This window comes from Pongo abelii, chromosome 16, assembly GCF_028885655.2.
Source record: "Pongo abelii isolate AG06213 chromosome 16, NHGRI_mPonAbe1-v2.0_pri, whole genome shotgun sequence".
In the NCBI taxonomy this organism is placed as follows: Eukaryota; Metazoa; Chordata; class Mammalia; order Primates; family Hominidae; genus Pongo; species Pongo abelii.
The window spans coordinates 86112306-86136222 of NC_072001.2; the positions used below are offsets into that span (position 1 = coordinate 86112306).

The 23917-nt window shown below is 37.2% G+C and overlaps 1 protein-coding gene across 8 annotated transcripts in view; it reads right to left on the minus strand.

The window, feature by feature from the left end:
- The window catches only part of ADAMTSL3 (ADAMTS like 3), a 388590-nt gene that overhangs the window by 88877 nt on the left and 275796 nt on the right, over nt 1-23917 (minus strand). For all 8 annotated transcript variants that reach the window (XR_008513716.2, XM_024232567.3, XM_024232568.3 and 5 more), the window contains 2 exons: nt 11960-12152; nt 11666-11845 (listed from right to left, as the gene is read on the minus strand). Coding sequence is in view for 7 of the 8 variants with exons in the window: in XM_024232567.3 (XP_024088335.2) it covers nt 11666-11845; nt 11960-12152 (373 nt within the window). In the remaining variant the exon portion in view is untranslated. The remainder of the gene's footprint in view (nt 1-11665; nt 11846-11959; nt 12153-23917) is intronic.

Consider the following 23917-nt stretch of genomic DNA (forward strand, 5'->3'; position numbering starts at 1 on the left):
TGTTACTGGGCTTGGGGCCCAAGTCCCTTTGAATACTTGGAAAGCTTTCCTAAGAAGGACAGGCATAGATTGTAAAGCCCATATTGTGAAGACTACAATAAATATATAATTCTTCAATGCCCAGACACCAAAGGACATCTACAGGAAAACATGACTTCACCAAATGAACTACATCAGGCACCAGGGACCAATCCTGGAGTGACAGAGATACATGACAGAGAATTCAAAATAGCCGTTTTGAGGAAACTCAAACAAATTCAAGACAATACTGAAAAGGAATTCAGAATTCTATCAGATAAATTTAACAAAGAGATTAATTTTTAAAATCAAGCAGAAATTCTAGATTTAAAAAATACAATTGACATACTGAAGAATGTATCAGAGTCTCTTGGCAGCAGAATTGATCAACCAGAAGAAAGAATTGGTGAGCCTGAAAACAGTGTATTTGAAAATACAGTTAGAGGAGACAAAAGAAAAAAGAATAAAAAATAATGAAGCATGCCTACAAGATTTAGAAAATAACCCCAAAGGGGCAAATCTAAGAGTTATTAGTCTTAAAGAGGAGGTAGAGAAAGAGATAGGGGTAGAAAAATTATTCAAAGGGATATCAGAGAACTTCCCAAACCTAGATAAAGATATTAACATTCAAGTGCAAGAAGGTTATATAACACCAAGCATACTTAGTGCAAAGAGGACTACCTCAAGGAATTTAATAGTCAAACTCCCAAAGGTCAAGGGTAAATACCATAAAAGCAAAAAGAGAAAAGAAACAAATAACACGCAATGGGGTTCTAATAAGTCTGGCAACAGGCTTTTCAGTGGAAACCTTACAGGCCAGGAGAGAGTGGCATGACATATTTAAAGTGCTGAAGGAACAAAACTTTTACCCTAGAATAGTATATCCAGTGAAAATATCCTTCAAGCATTAAGGAGAAATAAAGGTCTTCCCAGACGAACAAAAGCTGAGGGATTTTATTAACACCAGACCTGTCCTATAAGAAATGCTAAAGGGAGCTCTTCAGTCTGAAATAAAAGGATATTAATAAGCAAGAATAAATCATCTGAAGGTACAAAACTCACTGGTAATAGTAAGTATACAGAAAGCCATGGAATATTATAACACTGTGATTGTGGTGTCAAAACTAATCTTAAGTAGAAAGTCTAAATGATGAACCAATCAAAAAATAATAAATACAACAACTTTCAAGCCAGGATAGTACAATAAAACATAAAGAGAAACAAAAAGTTAATAAGTGAGAGGACAAAATAAAAGTGTAGAGTTTTCATTAGTTTTCTTTTTGTGTGTTTGTTTACACAATGTGTTAAGTTGTCATCAGTTTAATATAATGGGATATAAGATAGTACGTGCAAGCCTCATGGTAATCTCAAATCAAAAACCATACAATGGATACACAAAAAATAAAAAGCAAGAAATTAAGTCATACCACCAAAAAAAAAATCACCTGCACTAAAAGGAAAACAGGAAGGAAAGAAAGAAGAAAGAGAAGACTGCAAAACAAACAGAAAACAAGTAACAAAATGGCAGGAGAAAGTCCCTACTTATCAATAGTAACACTTAATGTAAATGGACGAAACTCTCCAATCAAAAGGCATAGAAAGGCTGAATGGATGAAAAAACAAGAGCCATTGATCTGCTGCCTACCTACAAGAAGCACATTTCACCTGTAAAGATACACAGACTGAAAATAAAGGGATGGAGTTAGATGTTCCATGCCAATGGAATGCCAAAAACAGCAGTAGCGCTATACTTATATCAGACAAAATAGATTTCAAGGCAAAAACTGTAAGAACAGGCAAAGAATGTCATTATTTAATTTATAGAGGGGTCAATTCAGCAAGGGGATATAACAATGTTTTTTTCTTTTTTTGAGGTGGAGTCTCACTCTGTCGCCCAGGCTGGAGTGCAGTGGCACAATCTTGGCTCACTACAACCACCACCTTCCAGGTTCAAGTGATTCTCCCGCCTCAGCCTCCCAAGTAGCTGGGATTACAGGTGCTTGCTACCATGCCCAGAGGGATATAACAATTTTAAACATATATGTACTAAACACTGGAGCACTCAGATATATAAAACAAGTATTATTAAAGCCATATAGAGATATAGACCTCAATACAATAATAGCTTGAGACTTCAACATCCCACTTTAAACACTGGACAGATCTTCCAGACAGAAAAACAACAAAGAACCATCCAATTTAATCTACACTATAGGGCAATAGATACAGAACATTCCATTCAATGGCTGCAGAATACACATTCTTCTCTTCAGCACATGTATTATTATCAAAAATAGACCATATGTTCGGCCCTACAGAAGTCTTAAAACACTCAAAAACTGAAATGACATCAAGCACCTTTTCTGACCAAAATGGAATGAAATTAGAAATCAATAACCAGAGAAATTTTGGAAAATGTATAAATACACGGAAATTAAACAATATGCTCCTGAATGACAAGTGGGTCAATAAAGAAATTAAGAAGGAAATTGAAAATTTTCTTAAAACAAATGATAATGGAAGCACAACATACCAAAACCTATGAGATACAGTGAAAGCAACACTAAGAGGGACATTTATAGCTACAAATGCCTACATCAAAAAAGAAGAAAAACTTCAAGTAAACAACCTAACAATACATCTTAGCTAGAAAATCAAGAGCAAAACAAACCCAAAATTAGTAGAAGAAATACGATACAAACGATCAATGAACCAAAAAGTTGGTTTTTTGAAAACATAAATAAAATCGACAAACCTCTTGCCAGACTAAGAAAACAAGAGAGAACACCCCAATAAATTAAATCAGAGATGGAAAAGAAGACATTAGAACTGATACTGCAAAATTCAAAGGATCATTAGTGGCTACCATGAGCAATTACATATCAATAAATAAGAAAATTTAGAAGAAATGGCTAAATTCCTAGACACATACAACCTACCCAGATTGAACCATGAAAAAATCCAAAACCTGAACAGACCAACAACAAGTTAACAAGATCAAAGCCATAATAAAATGTCTCCCAGCAAAGAAAAGCCTGAGACCTAATGACTTCACTGATGTTGTCTACCAACACTTAAAGAATTAAGACCAATCTTACTCGAACTATTCTGAAAGATAGTGGAGGATAGAATACTTCCAAACTCATTCTATCAGGCCAGTATTAACCTGATACCAAAACCAGACAAAAACACATCAAAAAGAGAAAAAGAAAACTACAGGGCCTGATGAACACTGATGCAAAAATTCTCAACAAAATATTAGCATAGTGATTTCAACAACACATTAAAAGATCATTCATCATGACCAAGTGGGATTTATCCCAGGGATGCAAGGATGGCTTAACACATGCAAATCAATCAATGTAATACATCATATCAACAGAATGAAGAACAAAACCATATGATCATTTTAATTAATGCCAAACAAGCATGTGATAAAATTTAACATCTCTTCATGACAAAAATCCTAAAAAAAAGGAGTATAGAAGAAACACACCTCAACACAATGAAAGCCATGTATGACAGACCCACAGCTAGTATCATACTGAATGGGGAAAAACTGAAGGCTTTTCCTGTAATATCTGGAAAAAGACAAGGAAGCTGACTTTCGCCACTGTTATTCAACATAGTACTAGTAGTCCTAGCTAGAGTGATCAGGCAAAAAAAAAAAAAAAAAAAAAAAAAAAAAAAAAAAAAAAAAAGAAATAAAGGGCATCCAAATTGGAAACGAAAAAGTCAAATTATCTTTGTTCCCAGATGACATGATCTTACATTTGGAAAAACCTAAAGACTCCACCAAAAAACTATTAGAACTGATAAACAAATTCAGTAAAGTTGCAGGATACAAAATTAACATACAAATATCAGTAGCATTTCTATAAGCCAACAGCGAACAATCAAAAAAATCAAGAAAGTAGTCCCATTTACAACAGCTACAAATAAAATGAAATACCAAGTAATCAACTTAACCAAAGAAGTGAGAGATCTCTATAATAAAAACCATAAAACATTGATGGAAGAAATTGAAGAGGACTATAAAAAATTGAAAGATATTCCATGTTCATGGATTGGAAGGATCAATACTGTTGCAATGTCCATACCACCCAAAGCGATCTACAGATTCAATGCAATCCCTATCAAAATATCAATGACATTTTTCACAGAAATAAAAAACCCCTAAACTTTATAAGGAACCACAAAAGACCCAGAATAGCCCAAGCTATCCTGACCAAAAAGAACAAAACTGGAGGAATCACATTATCTGACTTCAAATTATACTACAGAGATAATAGGAACCAAAACAGCATAGTACTGGTATAAAAACAGACACATAGACCAATGGAACAGAGTAGAGATCCCAGAGATAAATCGATAGATCTACAGTGAACTCATTTTTGACAATGGTGCCAAGATCATACATTGGGGAAAGGACAATCTCTTCAATAAATGATGCTGGGAAAACTGGATATCCATATGCGGAAGAGTAAAACTAGACCCCTCTCTCTTACTATATACAAAAATCAAATCAAAATGGATTAAAGCCTTAAGTCTAAGACCTCAACTAAGAAACTGCTACAAGAAAACGTTGGGGAAACTTTCCAGGACATTGCTCTGGGCAAATATTTCTTGATTAATACCCCACGAGCACAGGCAAAGTAAAAATGGACAAATGGGATCACATCAAGTTAAAAAGCTTCTACACAGCAAATAAAACAATCAACAAAGTGGACACAACCCACAGAATGGGAGAAAATATTTGAAGATTACCCATCTGACAAAGGTTTAAGAACCAGAACATATAAGGGGCTCAAACAACTCCATAGGAAAAAAAAATCTAACAATCCAGTTTAAAAATGGGAAAAGATCTGAATAGACATTTCTCAAAGAAGACAAACAAAGGGCAAGCAGGCATATGACAAGGTGATCAACATCAATGATCACCAGAGAAATGCGAATCAGAACTACAATGAGATATCATCTCACTCCAGTTAAAATGGCTGTTATCAAAAAGACAGGCAATAACAAATGTTGGCGGGGATGTGGAGAAAAGGGAACCCTTGTACATTGTTGGTGGGAATGTTAATTAAAACAACTACTATGGAGAAGAGTTTGGAGGTTCCTCAAAAAACTAAAAATAGAGCTACCATATGATCTAGAAATCTCACTCCTAGGTATATAACAAAAAGAAAGGAAAATCAGATACTAAAGAGCTATCTATAATCCCATGCATACTGCAGCCGTATTCACAATAGCCAAGATACGGAAACAACCTAAGTGTCCGTCAGCAGACTAATGGATAAAGAAAATGTGGTACATATACACAATGGAGTACTATTCAGCCATAAAAAAGAATGAGATCCTATCATCTGCAACAACATGGATGGAACTGAAGGTCATTATGTTAAGTTAAATAAGCCAGGCACAGAAAGACAAACACACATGTTCTCACTTATTTGTGGGAGCTAAAAATTAAAACAATTGAACTCATGGAGATAGAGAGTAGAAGGATGGTTATCAGAGGCTGGGTAGGGTAGTCGGGCAGGGATGTGGGGATGGTTAATGAGTACAAAAAAATAGTTAGAAAGAATGAGTAAGACCTAGTATTTGCTAGCACAACAGGGAGACTATATCCAAAAACAATTCAATTGTATTTTTAAAAATAATTAATATAATTTGGATTGTTTATTATACAAAGGATAAATGCTTGAGGGGATGGATACCTCATTCTCCATTTTGTGATTCTTACACATTGCATAACTGTTTCAAAGTATCTCATGTACCCCATAAAAATATATACTTACTATATACCCACAAAAATTCAACATAAAAAAATTCAAAAAGAATTGTTATCTGCATAGTGATTCATAATAAAAAACTCATAATTAATACCACATAATAAAAATGAGTAAAAGAAGAGTTTTATAATAAACCTTAAGAGCTGAACTAGTCTTTTATTCACAGAAAGAATATCTGAACATACAGTTAATGCATTTAGATCAACAACCTTCGATCAAGACCAAATTAACTCTGTAGGATAATGATTCATAGAATGTATCTTCACCCAGAGGTCTGATATTTCCTGGCCCCAAGAAACACCAGTTATGAAGATAAAGATAAAAAAATGTCTTCAGGAAGCCCAACCAAGTTTCTTAGACTTTGTATCAAAGAGCTCAGAGATGGGAACTTCTTGAGGGCACTTCCATCCTAAGCACCATCGATAAGCTGAAAGTGTTTCATTCCTAAGATTGTGTGTGTGTGTGTGTGTGTGTGTGTGTGTGTGGGTAAATAAGCTTTTGTGCACTTGTGTGCTGGTAAATGTTTCAAAACATGTTCTTGGAGGAAATAGCCATGATTGTTTTGCCAGTTTCTGTGGTGTAAATACTCTCATCATGGCTGATTTCCAGCTATCAACCCAATGTGACCGAGCACTAGTTGGGATGAGATCATAAGTGATTCTTACTGGCCAGTAAGAACTGACTTCAACACACTACTTCCTTCATGAGTTGTAATTAATAGTTCTGTGGAAAATCGGGGAATACCATATTTTAAAATCCATGTATCCTGGAGATATCTTGGGTTGTTCTTTATAACATTTTTCAGTTATAGAGATAGTTTCCTTTTTACTTAGCATATTAGATATGTTAATAGTTCAAGAGCTGAAGAGTTGGCAGATACGAATAACAATATAGGAGGTGAAGAACTCAGAGATGATCATAAGTGTTGGAAGACAGTGGTACATGGACAGAGACAGGAAGTGGGGAGAACTGGTTGGGAGAGAGTGAAGAGGCTGTCCCTTTGCTTTCCCACGATGAGGATATAAACTAGATGGAGAGCTGGAGACATGGTTAGAAGGTTAGAGACTTTCTGGAGATTGAAAATCACCCATGGAAGTTAAAGAATTCAGGACATAGAATCTACCACAGTGGAAAAGTGTAGCAATGGAAATCAAAGGATCAAATATTGGGCTTTTTGAGATTTGGAAGAAGAGAAGCCAACAGAAAAGACATAGTCAGATAAGTAGAAAAAATAAAAACACCAAGAAACATGATGAAGGAAAAAGGTGAAGATAAACAAAATAATCAAATGTTCCATCAAAGTACAGAAAATAAAGGAGGCTATTTCAGCCAAGAGGTGGGACATAAAACAGGCTACAAGGGGTATGTGGATCACAGAAATTCACCATTTGGGAAGATTGCCTGATATGAGTCAATGCTCCTTTCTTATAACTTCAAAAGCAGTGTAAGAACTGAAGGCTCCTTTCTGCCTAAGGCTTGGTCCAGATCTAAGGAACCAAGGCAAACTCATAAGCCAATGAATGGACAGACCTTAAACATGTCATGAATAGAGCTAGTGTCGGGGAAGAGGAAGATTCTGGCTGCAAGCCAGAGGCCTGGCTCCATGAAGAATAGAAATTCTGGCGTGGCTGCTCAGCCTTTCTGTGTTCAGGGTTAGTGGCCAATTTCAACGTGGAAGGACCTTATCCAGAACCACAAAATGGATAGCTGCCCCCAAGTGAGCCATCCCATGGCAGAAGGACTAGTTTGGCAGGAAGCTTTAAGAAGGGTGGCAATTTGGTGTCAGAGTCTCTGCCAAAAAAAAAAAAAAAAAAAAAAAAGCAACGCTGATGAGAGGAAATTTTAACTAACAGGAGAAAGCTCCATCCAGTAGAAAACTCAAATTTCTGTGCAACAGGTTGTGTGCCTGACTGCGCTCAAGCCTCAACAATGGCTTTTGGTGTCACAGGCTGAGGCTGCCTCTGTTTTCTTGTGTGTGTGTACACTTGCTCTTCCTCCCAGATAGGGGCTTCCTGGATGTGAGGTCATGACTGGAAGCCAGAGTGTCTTGTTTGAGTTTGGGCTGACCTCTTGGAGCATAGAAGAGCTTGCTCTTTGCCCTGATGAATGGTTGCCTATGAAACTAAATAGCCTCCAGTCCAAACCAGCTCACATGGGTAGCCTCCTCTTAAGTTTCCTTCTTTTCTTTGTCTCAACAAAAACCCCTCCAATGAATGATCTGCCTCTCCTGTGTTAGCAGACCTGAGCTCTTCTAAAGATCACTATTTCAACACCACTTTGGATTTTCCCTGACTTTGCAAAGACTGTTGAGGAATAGTATTTACTTGCTTAGAGCTCTGAACAACTGGAGGACCTGTTGGCAATCCCATGGCCACTGGCCTCAAGGACAATATAAACCAGATGGGAAGACCATGTGGATGCTCAGGAAATAGCTACCATTGCAAAACAATAAAAATTAGGGTCACTGTGATTTAAAAGTGGGAAATGCTGGGTGATTTTAGGAAGTTGAAAACTTCACAGAAGAGGAAAGCTTACAGTTGGACCAAGGATTTGAGATCCACAAGAGCAAAGACACACAAGCGGGCCCACATAGATGTGCAATGGTGTTACTTTAGTGATACGCAACTGGCAACTGTAAATTCAGTTGTTCACTGAGAGAGCGGACACGGAGGAAAGTGGTGATGTCACCACTAGCCACCACTCTAAGACGCCAGTGACAACCATTTGTTCCACCAGGCAGGATAGAACTGTGAAGGCCTGTTTGTTCTTAGAGGAAAGAAGCAAGGACAGAAGCAAAGTGGGGTATTTTAGAGCTTGGCAGTGGTTCTAGGTGCTCCCTCGCTGCATCCAGAAACAAGCTGTCCGGTTTCTCCTCCTCAACATCTGCCCCTTTGCTGTTTTTCCCTTTTCTTGCCTCCTCCCTTTAGGCTAGGGCAGCACTTGATCAAAGAAGTCACTACCCAGGGCCATTCCTACCTTGGACACATGTAAGAGCTAACTCACCCAAACAAGAATGAGAGGCAGGTAAGGAAACACTTCTCACACTGCAAGTGTATCATTACAACACCCAGGGATCTTGTTGAAATGCAGACTCTGATTCCTTAGGTCTGGGTGGGACTTGAGATTCCTCATTTCTTATAAGTTCCCTGCTCATGTCAATTTGACTAGTCCTTGAGCCACACTAAGTGTAGCAAGGAGAATCACACATCACAATGCCAAGATTCTCCCCACAAAATTGTGGCCCTTCCTTCTGTCACTAACTTTATGGAAACAGTAACTGGAACCTTCATCTCTCCTGACAATGGGGCAAGGTAAGACTTCACTCTTGGGGCTTAGCTGGGTGATGGAATAAATACTGCCTACCCAGTAGCCCACCCAGGCTACCCACCTCTCTAACACCTTTGCCCAGCCCCCACTGCCTGACCTAGTCTCAAAGGAATTCCCAAAAGAATGATTCTCCCTTGGGCCATCTATTGTTCCTTGTGCAAGTAGGAGGAAAATTAAGCAAACCCACTTTTGCACACAAAGCTCTCCAGACAGATCTTCTACCTGTCCTTCCCACCCTCCTTTGGTGGTGGTCTCACCTGGATCAGTCCTTTCTCTTTGTTTAGGACCTGACTGCAGGAGGGACTCCTGTCCCTCAAGTCATTGACCTATAGTATGGCAACTTTCTGGGGAGAGCTGTGGCCACTGGCACTGTCTCCAGCTGCTTGTGAGTTGGATAGAGGAAGTGGGTATTGGTGGCTGGATCCTAGGGCAACTCCTGCTCTGCAGACCCTGGGGAGATGGGTTCATCTCTTTCTTTGGGCTTCTTCTGAGGTTTCGGGGAAAGTTTATGTAGACCTTCAGTGGCCTTGATTGAGGATAATGACCTGTAGGTTCTCAGTTAAGACAGTTTTAAAATACTAGCACTTAACAAAACTACACAGTTAAAACAGGAAAAATCCCAATCTGGAGAAAAATCCCAATCTGGATATATGTACAGAAATACTGTTAATCCAACCTACAGCCAGAAATATGGACCTTCTCTCAAGGGCAATGGGAAGAGCCTACTCTACTAGACATTGCCATGTCAAATATCTTATGTTATCCTCACAAGAGCCATTGCATTTAGCGAAAGTAAACGGAGGCTCAGAGAGGTTAGGTGTATTTAACAAGGCCACCCAGATTTAGGCTTTAGAGCTGGGGTACCAGCATGGGTCTCTTGGGCTCAAAAGCCTTTTCTCTTGCATAAAAGACAGGAGTGTATACCATGTATAATAATTTTGGGTCACACAGGCCTGAGTTTGAATCTATCTCTGTCCTTGGGCAAGTTACTTAATCTGAATGAACCTCTGTTTTTCTTATCAATAAAAAGGGAGACAATGTCTGCTTCTGGGGCTATTGTAGGATGAGATGAGAGGAGCAGGTCATGACTATGCCTGGCACTGAACCTAGGACTCAGAGCAGCTTGTGAATGTCACTCACTGTCCTTCCTTATTTCTTGAGGTTATTTCTGATGTTGGGGTTGGGTCTCCACTCCAAGAAGATACATACCAGTTAGCAGTGACTGGAGGTTACAAGACACTGATAACATAACTAATTATCTGTTTTGGAATCTGTGCTAAAAATCTCAGCTTGCAGATGTTAAGGATGCAGCAAGACTGGAGCAAAGGACTGGAAGAAGAATAAGGACTCTGGAGTAAGAGAGCCATGAGTGCAAGAAAGGCCCTACCAGCTGTTCTGGGGAACATATACAATAGTCCCTTCTTATCCATGGTTTCACTTTCCACAGTTAACTGTGGTCCAAAAATATTAAATACAACATTCCAGAAACAAACAATTTGTAAGTTTTAGTTTGCATGACGTTCTGAGTAGTGTGATGAAATCTCTCACCATCTCGCTCCATCTGCTCAGGGCATGAATCATTCCATCCATGCTACCTGCCTATTAGTCACTTAAGTAGTCTTCTCAGTTATCAGATAAAAAAAAACATAGGATATATAAAATTCAGTATGATCCACAGTTTCAGGAATCCACTGGGGTCTTGGACTGTATTCCCTGTGAATAAACGGGGACTACTGTACTTGATTTTGCAAGCAATCAGACTTGTGGAAGATTCTGAACAAGCTGGAGACTTGATGGACAGTGATGGGAACACTATGGGATGTTAGCTAGTCTGGAGATGGGAGAGTAATACAGAAAGATCAAGTGGGCAGTGTAACATAACAGAAAGAACTCTTGGAATAAAGTCAAAACAAGTGGATTCTGCTACTTTTCCAGCTGTGGAGCTTAGGCAGCTTACTTCAGCTATTGGGATTTAATTTCCCCCACCTGAAAAATAAGGCTTCATTACTAGACTGGGTCAAGCCGTGCCAGCACTGAAACGATCTGCTAGAATTCTACTCACTGCACTAATTCAAGCTTGCCATGATGAAGGGTAAAATTAACAGCATAAATTACAGAACATAGAGGAAGTTAAGGCATGGAAGATGTTCACAATGTTGGAATGACAGGGCTTAATGAATGATTCCACATGGGAGGACACAAGGAAGAGAGGAACCAAAGTGATTTTGAGTTTATCCTGGGATACTATGATCCTGGTAGTTCCAAAAGAAGGGACTGGTTTGGGAGAACGATGATGAGAACACTTTGAATAATATTGATTAAAACTGGAAATGAATCATTGTGTGCAGGCCTGGACCACGGAACGTGCACAACCCTGAGAGCGAGTGAGCACCTCCTTAAATGTGGCCCCCTAGGACCCTTACTCATCTCACAGTAGTTCCAGCCTGATCTTGTGGAAATATTTAGAAGCTGAAACAAAGGAGGGGCAGAAAAGAAGGGACTGTAAAGTTAAGCCTGGCCCTTACCTTCGACCAGTCTCCCACAGCTAAATGTGGAGGACAGTCTGTCCTGGCACAGGACTTGTGAGACGATGCCTTGGGTCCTTGGCACAATTCATTTGAGAGATTCAAAAAGCTGCCATCCGTTAGCAGCTGCCGACAGGTGACTCTTCTATTCTGAGTTCCCCCGCCACAAGTCCTGGAACACTAAGAAGACAAGAGGGGGTGAGGCGGCAGGCTTGGCCCACTCTATGTTAGTGCAGTGCAGGGCCTCTTACAATCATAATCACAGAGGGCCCTGGAGTGGCCAGTCTGCCCTACCTGCTGCCATTCTTCAATGTGCCAGCCAGGAGGGCAGTCAAACTGATTGCATGCTTGTAAAGCATGGGGCTTTTCATCTCGGCACTCCTCAGGAGGGGCAGGGGTCTCCCCTGGGTGCAGGCAGTACACATCTCGGGTCTGAATTCCAACTCCACAGGTAGCTGAGCAGGGCCCCCAAGAGCCCACGTGCCACCTAAAACAGAAAACAAGTGGGGAAAGTTGAACAGTCCAATAAACCAGTGTGCAACCATCAGAGCATGAACAACATGAAGTTCTCCTCTGGGCTTCCAGACTTCACACCCTGTATACAGATTCTACAGTCACAGCATCTCCATCAATATACACAATTAAAACACAGAAATATAGTATTTAAAGGCAAGAAATGTCAGGAAAGTGTTTAAAGATCTTTCCCATTTGGGAAAGTCCAGAGTAAAAAGCAGCAGATCTGTTCCCATCCTGTCCTACCACTATATATCAAAAATAAAATCCTGGTTTTGTTTTGAATGGAGCCCCAAGGCAATGATGATTTATATAGGTGTCAAAAGAAATTTTAAATGTTTAAAAGCACACTTCAGGAAATCCTCAGGGCACCTGGCTTCATTATTTGGAATATCCCTAAGAAAATTCTTTTATGTTAGGATTGGATTTACAACATATATATAATGTGATTCCTTTCCAATAAGATCTTGGAAAAAATCAGATTTTCTCATAAAACATCTGTAAAAACGAAAAACCAGGGCAGCCGCTTTCAACACATATTTCCAAGTTGCCTTCAAGGAAGATTCTCCCAATTTACACTCCCATCAGAAGCATTTGAGAGCACCTAGTTGCCCACACCCCTAACCACATTGGAGAATATCATTGAGAAAAGTCTCTGCCCATCTAATGGCTGAAAAATTACACATTATGGTTATTTTAATTTGTGGATATTTAATTAGCAAACACGAATTCTTCACTAGTTACTGTGGAGACACATCATGAGGAAACCATTTTTAAATGTTTAAAATGTTCATAAAAGGATGCTGGCTCCAGGGTAGTGTGTAATAGCACACACACAAAAATTAAATTGAATTACATTTTACAAAATGGAAGGAGATCATATAAACGTTTGACAACAGAGCAGAAAATAATTGTCCATTCATACAGCACAATGCTAGCAGCCATTAAAATAATAAAGCAGATGTATAGTTATTAACATAGAAATACAATCATGATATATTTTTAATAGAAAAGAAAAGCAGGTCATAAAATAATTTGTAGAGTATAATCCTATTTTTTACGCATTTATAAATGCATGCAGAAAAAAGTCTGAATAATTATTCATTAAAATGTTACCAGTGATGATATCTAACTATAGAATTTTTATTTTCTTTATTCTTGCTGATTTTTTCTCTGATTTTTATTAAAATAAGCACTCATATTGGAAAAAATATTATTTCTCTGAAAAAATCAATTAGTATTGAATCTAAAAATGATTCTCAGTTTTTCTCTTTTCTAATTTTCTATTATAAACATCTCCTACTTGTATAAATAAAAAGAAAATGAAAAATAGTATTTAATGCAAATAGGACAAAAGAATAAAAGTTTTATTTATGAAGGAAAAATTTCACAATGAAGATATAATCATACAAGTATGGAGATTAAATATAAAACATAAACTTGTAAAAAGCATGAGCTATGAAGTATAGGAAAAATGGATGAAAAAAATTAAAAAATTTAAAATCTTTAAAATACTTTGCTAAACCCTTAGCATATTAACAAGGCAGACATTAATAAGAATATGGGAGATTTAATAATATATTTGAAAATATGGGTAAATAGATAATTTTCTAAGGAATTACAAAAGTTCCATTCAAGAAAGGGACTGGACCTCACGAGTTTTGTGGTCAAGTCCTACAAATTTTCAAGAAACAGGTGAATTCCCATATTATCTTAAATGTTCCAAAATAAGAAGATGAAAATATTTTATTTTGTGCATATTATAAAGCTAGAAAAAATCTGAACACAAAAGCTGACAAATATATATAAAGCAAACTTTTGCATGTGGTTATATATCCTAAATCCTAAATGAAAGTATAAATTCTAAGTAAAAAAGAAGCAAAGTAATCAACAGATTAAAACAATACAGGGTCTGTGATGTGGTCGGAAGGTTTGTGTCACCAACAAATTCGAATGCTGCCCTAAACCCCAGCATGATGGCATTTGGAGATAGGACCTTTGAGAGGTAATTAGGGTTAGATGGGGACATGAGTGTGGGGCCCTCATGATGGGATTAGTGCCTTTGTAAAAAGAAACACTAGGGAGCTTGCTCTCTCTCCACCATGTGAGGACACAGCAAGACATCTGCTGTCTGAAAGTCAGGAAGAGAGCCCTTACCAAAAACTGAACCCTTTAGTCTTGGACTTTCCAGCCTCCAGACTGTGACAAAATAAAGTTCCGCTTTGAAGCCGCCCTTATGGTATTTTGTTATGGCAGTGTGAGGTGACTAATTCAGTATATTTTCTGACCACAGTGGAACTAAATTAGATAAACCCCAAATACTTAGAAATTATGCTGTAATCTTCTAAATTGCCCATGGGCCAAAGAAGAAATCACAAGGGAAAGTAAATAGTATTTTTAAATGCACATTAATAGAAATATCAAATGTCAAAATTTGTGGAATTTAGCTAAAGCCATGATTAGAAGAAAATCAATAGCCTTAAATGATATATTTAAAAAGTTTGACAATAATAATCTAAGTAACCACTTCAAGAGGTTAAAAAAAGAATAGCAATTACATCCCAAAAAAAGTAGAAGAAAGGAAACAATAAACATGAGAATAAAATGAACGAATTAGAAAATGAAACAAAAAGTTGGTCCTGGCTGGGTGCAGTGGCTCATGCCTGTAATCCCATCACTTTGGGAGGCTGAGGTGGGTGGGTCACCTGAGGTCAGGAGTTCAAGACCAGCCTGGCCAACATGGTGAAACCCCATCGCCACTGAAAACAAAAATTTGCTGGGTGTGGTGGTGCACGCCTGTAATCCCAGCTACTTGGTAGGCTGAGGCATGAGAACTGCTTGAACCCAGGAGGCGGAGCTTTCAGTGAGCCGAGATCAGGCCACTGCACTCCAGCCTGGGTGACAGAGGAAGACTCTGTCTTTAAAAAAAAAAAGTTGGTCCTTCAAAAGACTAATAAGATTAATAAATTATTGATAAAATATGAAGAAAAAAGAGAGAAGGCACACATTATAAAATCAGGAATTTAAGGGGGGACATTTTTGGCATAAAAAAAGTACAGTAAGTAATGAAAAACATTATGTCAATAAATTTGAAAATGAACTGAAAAAATTCCTACAAAAACCAACTTATCAAAACTAACATACAAGTGAAGAGAAATTGGAAGTATTATATCTATTAAGTTAAATTTGTAATTTAAAGTATTTAAAAAATAAACTCCATGTCAGATGGCTTCCTTGGTGAAATTCTACTAAACATTTAAGGCATAAACAATTCCAACCTTATATAAACTCTCTAAAAAATATAAGAAGGAAAAGTTCCCAACTCATTTAAGCCAATGTCACTCATAAACAGATTTAAAAATCCTAAATAAAATATTAGCAATCAAGTGATAAAGTGAAAAATAATGTTACATGGTGACCAATCTGGGTTTATTCCAGGAAGGCAAAATTGGTTCAACCTTGGAAAATCAATCAGTGTCTATGACATAGCAAACTATAGGAAAAAATTCATATAATCATTTCAATAGAGACAGAAAAACATTTGTAAATTTTAACAGATATTCATGATAAAAAACATTTTTAATTTGAATTAGCACATCCAAAAAAGCAAGGGCTTGGGGGTGGGAAGGTGAGAGAGGGCTGAAGAATAGAGCAAAATATCTAATTGAGCACCCCTTTGTTACAAAAAATAGCAATACTAGTTAAAGACAGACATAAGGGTAAGACATTCCCCCATACGAACGAAACATCTCAGTTGACCAGAAATCAATGTAAACACACAGTGCTAAAGCACTAAGTTATGAAACAGAATATGTAATATAAAACAAAATATATGTTTGAATGTACTGAGAGAATAAACTCTGATAGAGATTTTGAGAATAAGTTAATGATGGGATCATTGAAATTAGGCAAACAAAAAAAAGTAAGGAAATTGCCAACTCCAGAGAAAAAATTTGCACCCTAAAGAAAATGTAACCATAACAAAAAATTAAATGTCTTAGCTGTGAAATGCTTTTTTTAAATGACAGCTTTATTGAGATACAGTTTACATAACATAAAATCTACCCTTTTAAAGAGTAGCAATGCTCCTCCTATAAAATAGCTCTAGCCTAGTTCTAGGCGTTTTTAGATACTAAACACCTGACCATGGTGGAACGCCTGACCATGACCCATCAGATGACCATGTGACAAGCTGCTTATCGTAAAGGGGACATTATCTATCTGCAAAGTCATATAGTTAGATGTGACCAGCAGTGGCCCACCACTGAGTGGAAGTGGTATATGGGACCAGGCATTGGTGGTGAGTGCATCATTGTAAAAAGTCTAGTGATGGTAATGGCCACAAGTGTCCAGAAATATCTAACCAGACATGACTCTGGTATGACTTTGTGTTTTCTTTCAATTTAATCTCCCTTGGCTCCTGAAAAATTTATAAACTTAGTTCTCCAGCCTATTATTTTTGTGGACCACTTAGTATCTTTCTAGTAAGTTTATTATTAGCTCAAGTTAAGCACAATTAGTTTATACTGCTTGTACCTAGGAACCCTGATTACAGATATAAGGTGATACAAGTTTTAGATTATTTTTGAATTCTAGAAATTTTACATTCAATTAACATGCAAAAAGACAAAATCAATATATAAATTAGTATTTCTATTCATTTAGCACTGATCCTTGACTTTTAACATACGTAATGATAATTTTAAAAAATTTTATTTTAGGTACATGTGCAGGTTTGTTATATAGGTAAATTGCATGTCACGGGGATTTGGTGTACAGATTATTTCATCACCCATATAAATAAGCATAGTACCTGGTAGGTACTTTTTCAATCCTCTCCCTTCTCCAACCTTCCACCCTGAAGTAGACCCTGATGTCTGTTGTTCCCTTCTTTGTGTTGATGTATTCTCAATATTTACCTTCTACTTATAAGTGAGAACATGTGGTATTTGGTTTTCTGTTCCTGCATTAGTTTACTTAGGGTAATGATCTCTAGCTCCATTTATGTTGCTGCAAAGGACATGATCTCATTCTTTTTCTATGGCTGCATAATAGTCCATGGTGCATATGTACCACATTTTTTTAAATCCAGTCTACCGTTGATGCGCATTTACGTTGATTTCATGCCTTTGCTATTGTGAATAGTGCTGTGCTGAACATATGTGTGCATGTGTCTTTATGGTAGAATGATTTATAATTCTTGGGATATATATCCAATAATGAAATTGCTGGGTCAAACGGTAATTGTTTTAAGTTCTTTGAGAAATTGCCACACTGCTTTCCACAATAGCTGAATTAATTTACATTCCCACCAGCAGCGTATAAATGTTCTCCTTTCTCTGCAACCTCACCAGCATCTGTAATTTTTTGACTTTTTAATAATAGCCATCTGACTGGTGAGAGATGGTATCTCGCTATTGTTTTGATTTGCATTTCTCTAGTGATGAGTGATGTAGAGCATGTTTTCATATGCTTGTTGGCCACATGGAGGTCTTCTTTTGGAAAGTGTCCGTTCACATCATTTGCCCACTTTTTAAAGGGATTGTTGTTTTTTTGCTGAATTTGTTTCTTACAGAGTCTAGATATTAAGCTTTCATTGGATGCATAGTTTGCTAATATTTTCTCTGATTCTGTAGGTTGTCTATTTACTCTGTTGATAGTTTCTTTTGCTGTGCAGAAGCTCTTTAGTTTAATTATGTCTCATTTGTCAATTTTTGTTTTTGTCGCAATTGCTTTTGGCATCTTTGTCATGAAATCTTTGCCAGAGCCTATGTATAGAATGTTATTTCTTAGGTTATCTTCCAGGGTTTTCATAGCATAACTATAAATGTTTATAACAAAAGTCTAGAGTTGTTCAGTATGTCTATCCTTTTATTGACCAAGATGAAAGGATTTCTCAGCTATCTTGAACTACTTTCATCTGTTACTATTGTTAAGAATTCTGTTTTTCCTGACTTTTCCATTCTTCTCATTCTAATTATTTCCTGTGTTTTTGTGAGCATTTATTTTGCTTGTTATACTTTTTATTCTGTTTTCCCCTCTGTTATATTTTATTTTTAGGTCTACCCTTAGAATTTTAAAGGCCCTATTTAACAACTCTAGACTTAACCAAAATCATTTCCATCTTAACAAATCGTATAAGGGCCTAAAGCACTTTAATTAATCAACCTCTCTGAGTTTTACAAGGCTTTGTTGGACAATATTTCTTTTTTCAAATGGATAAATCAGAAACTGTTATTGGTTTCCATAGTCAATAAACTTTTTTAGATTAAACATCTTTACAAAATACTTCGGTCATCATTCATTCTTATATCTCAGACCTTCCTTCTAGGATCATTTTCCTGCTTAATGAATACATTCTTTAAAATTGTCTTTAGTGAAAATTTGCTGATAGTGCAATTTCCTGGTTTGGTTCACCTAGAATACTTAACATAATATTAGTAAATATTTATTGATTACCTATGATGTGCCAAGCTCTTTTTAAAGTATATGTATTAACTCATTTAACTGTTGTATAACCTTACTATAAGACTACTTTGTTGACACCTGCTGCATAAGGAGATACTATTACAATTTGAAAATATCCCTATTTCATCTTTAAAATGTTGTTTTAATACGTATACAATTCTAGGCTGACAGTGATTTTTTTTCTGAGTCATTTGAAGATAATGCTTCATTATCTCTCATGAGGAAAAATGTCAGTTTTTGTTATTGTTCCTCTCCTGGATCTTTTCTATATCTCTGACTTTGAGATTTTCTTTGTCTTTACAGTTCTAAAGTTTAACAACAATGTATCTGAGTGTGTATTTTTTTTTTCCCTGCTTGGGATTTGCTGTGACTCTCGATTCTTAGGTTTCACAGGTTTCATATTTTTTCATTAATTCTGAAATATTCCCTGTTATTATCTCTTTGATAAGTCTGTTTTTTCTTTTTAGAATCATGAAGTCCTTTTTATCATTTTTCACAGTATAAGGCACTTATTTTTTCTTTTAATATCATTCTTTTTTAAAGGCAAAGGAATCACAAGTGAATGCACTAATCATGATCCATCAGAATGACAGACGCTTATCTACAAGAACATTTCCTAACTTCTTTCTGAATCTGTCACCACTGGGTATTACTGCTATTTTTTTACTTAAAAAGTGGGAGAATTTAATATGATTCTCTCTTCTTTTTCAAAATTGAATTTATAGAAATGTAAGGGGTACAAGTGCAGTTTTGTTACATGGATATATTGTAAAGTGATAAAGTCTGGACTTTCCCTGCAACCAATACCAGAATAATGTACATTGTACCCATTAGGTAATTTCTCATCCCTTACCCTCCTCCCACCTGTCTGACTCTCCAAATTCTATTCTACACTCTATGTTCATGGGTTCACATTATTTAGCTCCCACCTGTAAGTGAGAACATGTGAAATTTGACTTTCCACTTCTGAGTTATTTCACTTAAGATAATGGCCTCCAGTTCCATCCATGTTGCTGCAGAAGACATGTTTCATTCTTTTTATGACTGAATAGTATTCCATTTTGTACATAAACCACATTTTCTTTATCCAATCATTTGTTGATGTGACTCTCTTTTCTTAGCATACTTTTGGGGGTATTTTTGGATGAATTATTTTACTTATTAAGTTCTGGAGGAAGGAGATTTAATTTTCATTACTGCATTCAATTATCTCCACCTCGTCTCTCCCTTGACACATGGGGATTATGGGGATTACAATTTCAGATGAGATTTGGGTGAAGACACAAAGCCTAACCATATCATTTCAACCCCTCTCACAAATCTCATGTTCATTTCACATTTCAAAACCAATCATGCCTTCCCACAGTCCCCAAAGCTTTAATTCATTCCAGCATTGACCTAAAAGTCCAAGTCCAAAGTCTCATCTGAGACAAGGCAAGTCCCTTCTACCTATAAGCCTGTAAAATCAAAATCAAGTTAGTTACTTCCTAGATATAATGGGGGTACAGGCATTGTGTAAATACATCCATTCCAAATGGGAGAAATTGGCCCAAACAAAGGGGCTGCAGGCCCCATGCAAGTCTAAAATTTAGCTGGGCAGTAAAATCTGAAAGCTCTGAAATGATCTCCTTTTGACTTCATGTCTCGCATACAGGTCACACTGATGCAAGAGGTGGGCTCCCATGGTCTTGGAAAGCTCTGCCCTTGTGGCTTTGCAGGGTACAGCCCCCCTCCCAGCTGCTTTCATGGGCTGGTGTTGTCTGCAGCTTTTCCAGGAACACAGTGCAAGCTGTCAGTGGGTCTACCATTCTGGGGTCTGGAGGATAGTGGCCCTCTTCTCACAGCTCCACTAGGCAGTGTCCCAGTGGGGACTCTGTGTAGGGGTTCTGACCCCACATTTCCCTTCTGTATTGCCCTAGCAGAGGTTCTCCATGAGGGCTCCGCCCTTGCAGCAAACGTCTGCCTGGACATCCTCTGAAATCTAGGCAGAGGCTCCCAAACCTCAATTTTTGACTTCTGTGCACCTGCAGGCCCAACACCACGTGGAAGCCACCAAGGCTTGGGGCTTGCACCCTCTGAAGCAATGGCCTGAGCTGTATGTTGGCTCCTTTTAGCCATGGCTGGGATGCAGGGCACCAAGTTCTGAAACTGCACAAAGCAGCAAAGGCCCTGGGACTAGCGCATGAAACCAACTTTTCCTCCTAGGCCTCTGGGCCTGTGATGGGAGGGGCTGCCATGAAAACCTCTGATGTGCCCTGGAGACATTTCCCCCATTGTCTTGGCAATTAACATTTGGCTCCTTGTTACTTATACAAATTTTTGCAGCAGGCTTGAATTTCTCCTCAGAAAATGGGTTTTTCTTTTCTATTGCATTGTCAGGCTGCAAATTTTCTAAACTTTTATGTTTTGCTTCCCTTTTAAACATAAGTTGCAATTCCAAATCATCTCTTTGTGAATGCATAAAACCAAATGCTTTTTAGAGCACCCAAGTCACCTCTTGAATGCTTTGCTTCTTAGAAATTTCTTCTGATATAGGGTGATATACCCTATATCACCCCCTCAGGTTTAAAGTTCCACAGACCTGTAGGGCAGGGGAAAAATGCCACCTCCTGTTTTCTTTTTGAAACTCCATTTTTATATATGATAAACTTTCTCAATATTTCCTCTGTATCTACCTTTTGTGGATATTTTACATATTTTATGTATTCTCCATGCTTTATTCTGGGTGATTTTTTCAGCTCTCTCTTCCATTTTACCTGTTTACTCCAGCACATAACTTTTAAATTTCAATCACTATATTTTTACCTTCTAGATATTCTATTAGCTGAACCATATAAACTGTCAATATTTGACCATTTTTGACCAAATAGAAAGTTTCAGATGGTTCAATGTGATAATCTGTTCTTCTAAACAATCTTCCAAGTATTTTTGATAGTTTATTGTTCATAGCATAGATTTTTAATTTCCTGTTTTATATATATAAATATTTAAAATAAATACATTTATATTCTGTACCTGATAATTCCAATTTATGATGCTCTGTGTATCTGATTCTGTTTTTTCCCCCACTGACTCTCACACATTGTTTCTTCATGTGTTTTTAAAAAATTTTGATTATGAGCTAATGCTCATTATGTCTTTGTGGGAATTTTAAGGTTTGGGTAGAAGATACATTCCTCCTCACAGGATTTACATCACCTCTATCAAGACCAGTATGAATTAATTTTTTGGATCACATAGAGTGAATATAAACCCTACTCCTACATAAAGGGCTACTTGTAGCTCTTTAGATTCTCAGGGGGAGCCTTTCTGATTCCTTCCATTCAGAGGCAGACCTGAGACAGACAGTTCTCCTTGCAATCTCTCTTTACAGGATGGATTTCATTTTTTGAATTTGCCTTTCCATTGAGGTAGACCCTGCCTTTGTATGGGGAATCTCCATTCTATTCCTTACCTTCTGAAGGTCTAAGGACTTGTCTATCAGGCAAGAGATCTTAAATCCAAAAAGTGTAGGTTACTGAGACTGACAACTGTCCCCACTAAGGCAATGCTTCAGCCTGTTTTTGGCTTCTGAGAATTTCTCTTACTTTCTTACAAGCTTAGTTCTGCATTTCAAGATATGTTTTACATATTTTACCCAGTATTTTAGAGGTATTTAGCAAAAAGCCTTTAAGGATATCAAGTCCATCATATGGTTAGAAATTGATGTATACAGTCACATACTTGAAATAATAGTTCAGCAAGTTTAGCTCTATGGTGATCATGATTTTCCCTCAGTATTCTGAAGATATTATTCCTTTGTCTTCCAGAAACTCCAGTTGTTGATAAGTTGTTTGTAGTTAATCTGTTTTTCATGAGTGGTAGCTTTTAAGATTTTCTTATCGTCCCTGATTTTCTGTAGTTTCACTATTTCATATCTATGTGGGGATTTATTTTCACTTGTTTCTCTTGATACTAGGAGTGGATATTTTTTTCTTAAGTTTTAGTAAACAGTTTACTTCATATCTTGATTCTCTGACGTTACTTCCATATTTCTTAATTTTCTTCTCTTTCCCCAAATCATCAACTATTTTTCTTTTATCTTAGAAACTGAACTGTCATTTGCTACAATTGCTTTGGGACCTCAAGCTCCAAATAACCACAAGTGCAGCTCCATTCACCACCTCATGTTTCCATTCCTTTCCTAGCCTAGGTAGTTGTTTTCTTACTTGTGTCTTTGATAGGCCCTCTTTTATACTGCACCTACCATTGATCTGTATTTGGAACAGAATATGATGTTACAACACCATCTTAATTGGAAGTCTATCAATTACTTAGACTATAATTGATAATATCTAAATTCCAGAAGTTTTGAATGTGAGTGAAGTCACCGAAAGTAGATACATGGGTCATATTTGGATGACAATTGGAATATATAGCTAAATAATTAGAAGTCTTCTGTTTCATGATTAAAACAATTCAGCCAAAATTTGTAAGTTTATTGATGTGACTTCAGGATGATCATCTTTTGAGCAAGTGTATAGCTAGATAAATCAATTAGAGTCACTAGGAACTGGAGATGGAGCTGTTTTTATTTAAGAAATGGGCAACAATTTCTTATTCACAGACAATGAACTCAATAAAGAATTGTTTTTTATATTAAGAAATAGGTAACAAGCTGGTACAGAAACACATCACTATTGCCTCTTGCTTTCCTCCTTTCTTCCCTAGCAGTGTTGAATCCTGTTAGAGAAGAAGGCTCTCCTCAGACTAGTGGGACCATTATGTAACCCAGCATGTTTCTACAAGCTGCTGGCTCTCTCCTGGAAAAAGCAAACTCCATAAATAGCAGACACTCAGCAGTTATAGGATAGATCAGGGGGAGTAACCCCATAAAAGCAAATAAACATCCAACACCCCACCTTGGAGAGCCCAGGCTAATACATCAAATACATTTGCCTTTGGGTAAATAAAGATCCACTGGCTGTCCAACCCAATCTCAGTGGTAAGTTTCACCCTGGGGTGATATTTTACTGCTATTGCCCTTGGAGTCAGTAAATATTTGTATGGAAAATATTATGCAACACCCTGTTCCTGTTATTCCTACACCACTAGTTTCTAGAGCCTAAAACATTTTTGTAAACTTACCTTTATTTTGGCATCAAACCTTTGTCTCTGCTGGTTTTTTTCCAATATAACTCTCAACCTTTGAAAAGTTTATTAAATTTGCAACTTTGAAATGAGGAATAGTATTTCCTTTCACATAAAAACAGACTCTTAATTTTGCAAAGT